Source organism: Odontomachus brunneus, unplaced genomic scaffold (assembly GCF_010583005.1).
Source record: "Odontomachus brunneus isolate Ranch 3 - 2012 unplaced genomic scaffold, Obru_v1 Obru_scaffold_002, whole genome shotgun sequence".
In the NCBI taxonomy this organism is placed as follows: Eukaryota; Metazoa; Arthropoda; class Insecta; order Hymenoptera; family Formicidae; genus Odontomachus; species Odontomachus brunneus.
In genome coordinates this window covers 1,837,580-1,840,131 of record NW_022639452.1, presented here as the reverse complement: position 1 = coordinate 1,840,131, position 2,552 = coordinate 1,837,580, and the positions used below count along the sequence as shown (strand labels likewise).

Here is a 2,552-nt window from a genome sequence, read left to right as displayed (position 1 = left end):
AGAGAGAGAGAGAGAGAGAGAGAGAGAGAGAGAGAGAGAGAGAGAGAGAGAGAGAAAAGAAGAAGAGAGCGCGCGCGAGACCACGCGAAAGAAAGAGAAGAGAGATCGAGTGACAGAGAGAGGAGCAGCAGCCGCAACGAAGGTCGCCGCCGGTCGGCGAGCAGCGTTCGCTGTCACCGCGAATCGCTCGTACGCCCTCCTCCTCTCTCTCCCCACCCCCCTCCGTCCTTGTCCACAAGTTCTCTGCTGCTCTTCCACCTTCATCACCTTCTCTCTGCTCCTTCACCTCCGGTGTTTCTCTTCTACCTCCTTCTTCGCCGCTGCCAACTCCTCCTCCTGTCAAAGGAGGATTCCGCTGTCCTGAGCCATGGCGTGCTGCCTGTCAGAAGAGGCGAAGGAACAGAAACGCATTAATCAAGAGATTGAGCGACAATTGCGGAGGGACAAGCGGGATGCTAGGCGAGAACTCAAACTCCTGTTACTCGGTGAGTATATTTTGTTTCATTCGACACACACACACACAAATATATATATATATATATATATATATATATATATACACACACACACACACACACATATATAGAGAGGTTTCTCATGTAAGAGACCGATAACCGGTTAGGATGACCAGCCCTAGAATGTGGATATCCGCGGAAGCGGGTATGAGAATACGTCTCGTGCTCGCGCTCTTGGCGGTCAATTTTCGTCGTGATACCCGAGGAAAAGTGTACCCCCTGCGCGCGCGTTTACATAATTAGTAGCGCGTGGTTCAACCGCCTCATAACGAAGCAAGAGAGAATCATTGAGTCGCGTCGCGTTGCGTCGCGTATTACAAAGTGCGCTCGTGAGAGCGCGAGCGCACGGGATCATTAACGCAGCTGATTATCGTGCGGGTCGCGTTTGCGAACTTACTCCATCTCACGTATCAACAACGCATGTTGCTCGTTTCCGAAATCCGTTTCTCGTCACCGCGAGAATATAACGAAAAAAAAGACCCAAAACGTAATCCAACGTGCCGTGATGACTGACAAGGGTCACTCTCTCGTATCGTCGTTTGTTGTCGAGGAAGGTAAACGAGTAATTTGCCACTTGACTCGCTTTCCCCGCTATCTCGGCGTAAATCCCGCATTAGTCGGGGAATACGCGGCGCTGATAAGAGGTGAGTGGTCGTGCGGCGGCCGGTTACTCGCGGAAAGGAGAGGAGAGAGTAACGAAAATGTGTGGATAGCCCGATAGTAATAACGTTCTCGCCTCGCACAAATTGCTCGCTCTTTTTACACGCGAAAAGGAAGGGGAGAGAAAGAAAGTACATCGCGGAGCAAGTGTGTTAACGCGGGGTTTACGAGGTGCGCAAGGCGGATAGCGAGGTGGTGGTTCGTTGAGTAGCGTGTGCTTATCCGACGAAAGAAAACGAGGAAGACGTGTTCTCGCCCGCTTTCTGCTCTCTTCGAAACACGTAATTACACTTTACAAACGATACGACACCGCGCGTCTCCATCGTGTGAGGGAATCGCCGATTTTCACTCTCTTCAATTAAGCGCAAGTTGGCTCAGCACGTTGTCTGCTGATGTATCATCACTGATATATTTGACAGAAATAATAATATAATAACATAAATAATAATATGGCATAAATAACACCGGGATCAACGTATCACCGGTGGTACATTCGTATGTAATCAGTAAAATATCTCTACATTAACCCGTGATCTGATTGACAAAGATACAACTTCTCTCCCGAAAATTTAAACTGGGAAAACTCGGGATAAAACTTCCCTTACGGAATTTCTTTTTGAATTTGGACTGGCCGCCCAAATGTGTATCCAACAATTGCTACATCCTCCCAACGTTCTCAGTCGTAAATTAAAGAGCGGCAAAAGGACTCATTTAAAACCAACGGGACGTGACCTGATATGACGCGACGCGACGCGACGCACATCATGAGACGATCATGAATTCCGTCATTCCGGAAAGTACCACGCTACGGCGCTTCCCTCAGTGTCACGATTTAGTGTCGCGATTATTACCGTGTATTCCTTCAGAAGAATAGTACAAGTTCGCTCGCTCGTTCGTTCGTTCGTTCGTTCGTTCGTTCGTTCGTTCGTTCGTTCGTTCGTCCATCTATCCGTCCGCGTCGTTTCATTCATGCGTTTTCCGCGAATGTGGCCGTGGCCGCGGCCGCGTGTCGCCGACGCCGACGCTGACGCCGACGCCGGCGCCGCCCGGGAGACGTCCGCGTCACGTACGTTTCTCTCGTCTTGTGCACGAGGTCGATCGGCGCGGCCGGCGTGCGCTTGACAGCTATCTCTCTTTCTCTCTCTCTCTCCCTCTCTCTCTCTCTCTCTCTCTCTCTCTCTCTCTCTCTCTCTCTGTCTCTGTACTCTTCCTCTCTCGTCCGGCCGCTGCCTCCGCGATATCGCGCTGCCTGTACAGTGTACCCAGACACCATCGTCGCTTTTCTCCTCGTCGCTATGGATTTTTTGACCAAACCGAACGGAGTTGAGAGAGAGAGAGAGAGAGAGAGAGAGAGAGAGAGAGAGAGAGAGAGTGTGT

At 50.6% G+C, this 2,552-nt stretch overlaps 1 protein-coding gene across 6 annotated transcripts in view; it reads left to right on the top strand.

Moving 5' to 3' along the window:
- The first annotated feature begins 8 nt into the window (after positions 1–8).
- LOC116842389 (guanine nucleotide-binding protein G(q) subunit alpha) overlaps positions 9–2,552 on the top strand; it is a 37,436-nt gene continuing 34,892 nt past the window's right edge. For 4 of the 6 annotated variants that reach the window (XM_032811557.1, XM_032811575.1, XM_032811567.1 and 1 more), the window contains exon 1: positions 368–485. In XM_032811557.1, the coding sequence (XP_032667448.1) occupies positions 368–485 (118 nt within the window). Of the gene's footprint in view, positions 486–2,552 lie in introns of all 6 variants that reach the window. The other 2 variants (XM_032811603.1, XM_032811594.1) reach the window with 2 other exon arrangements.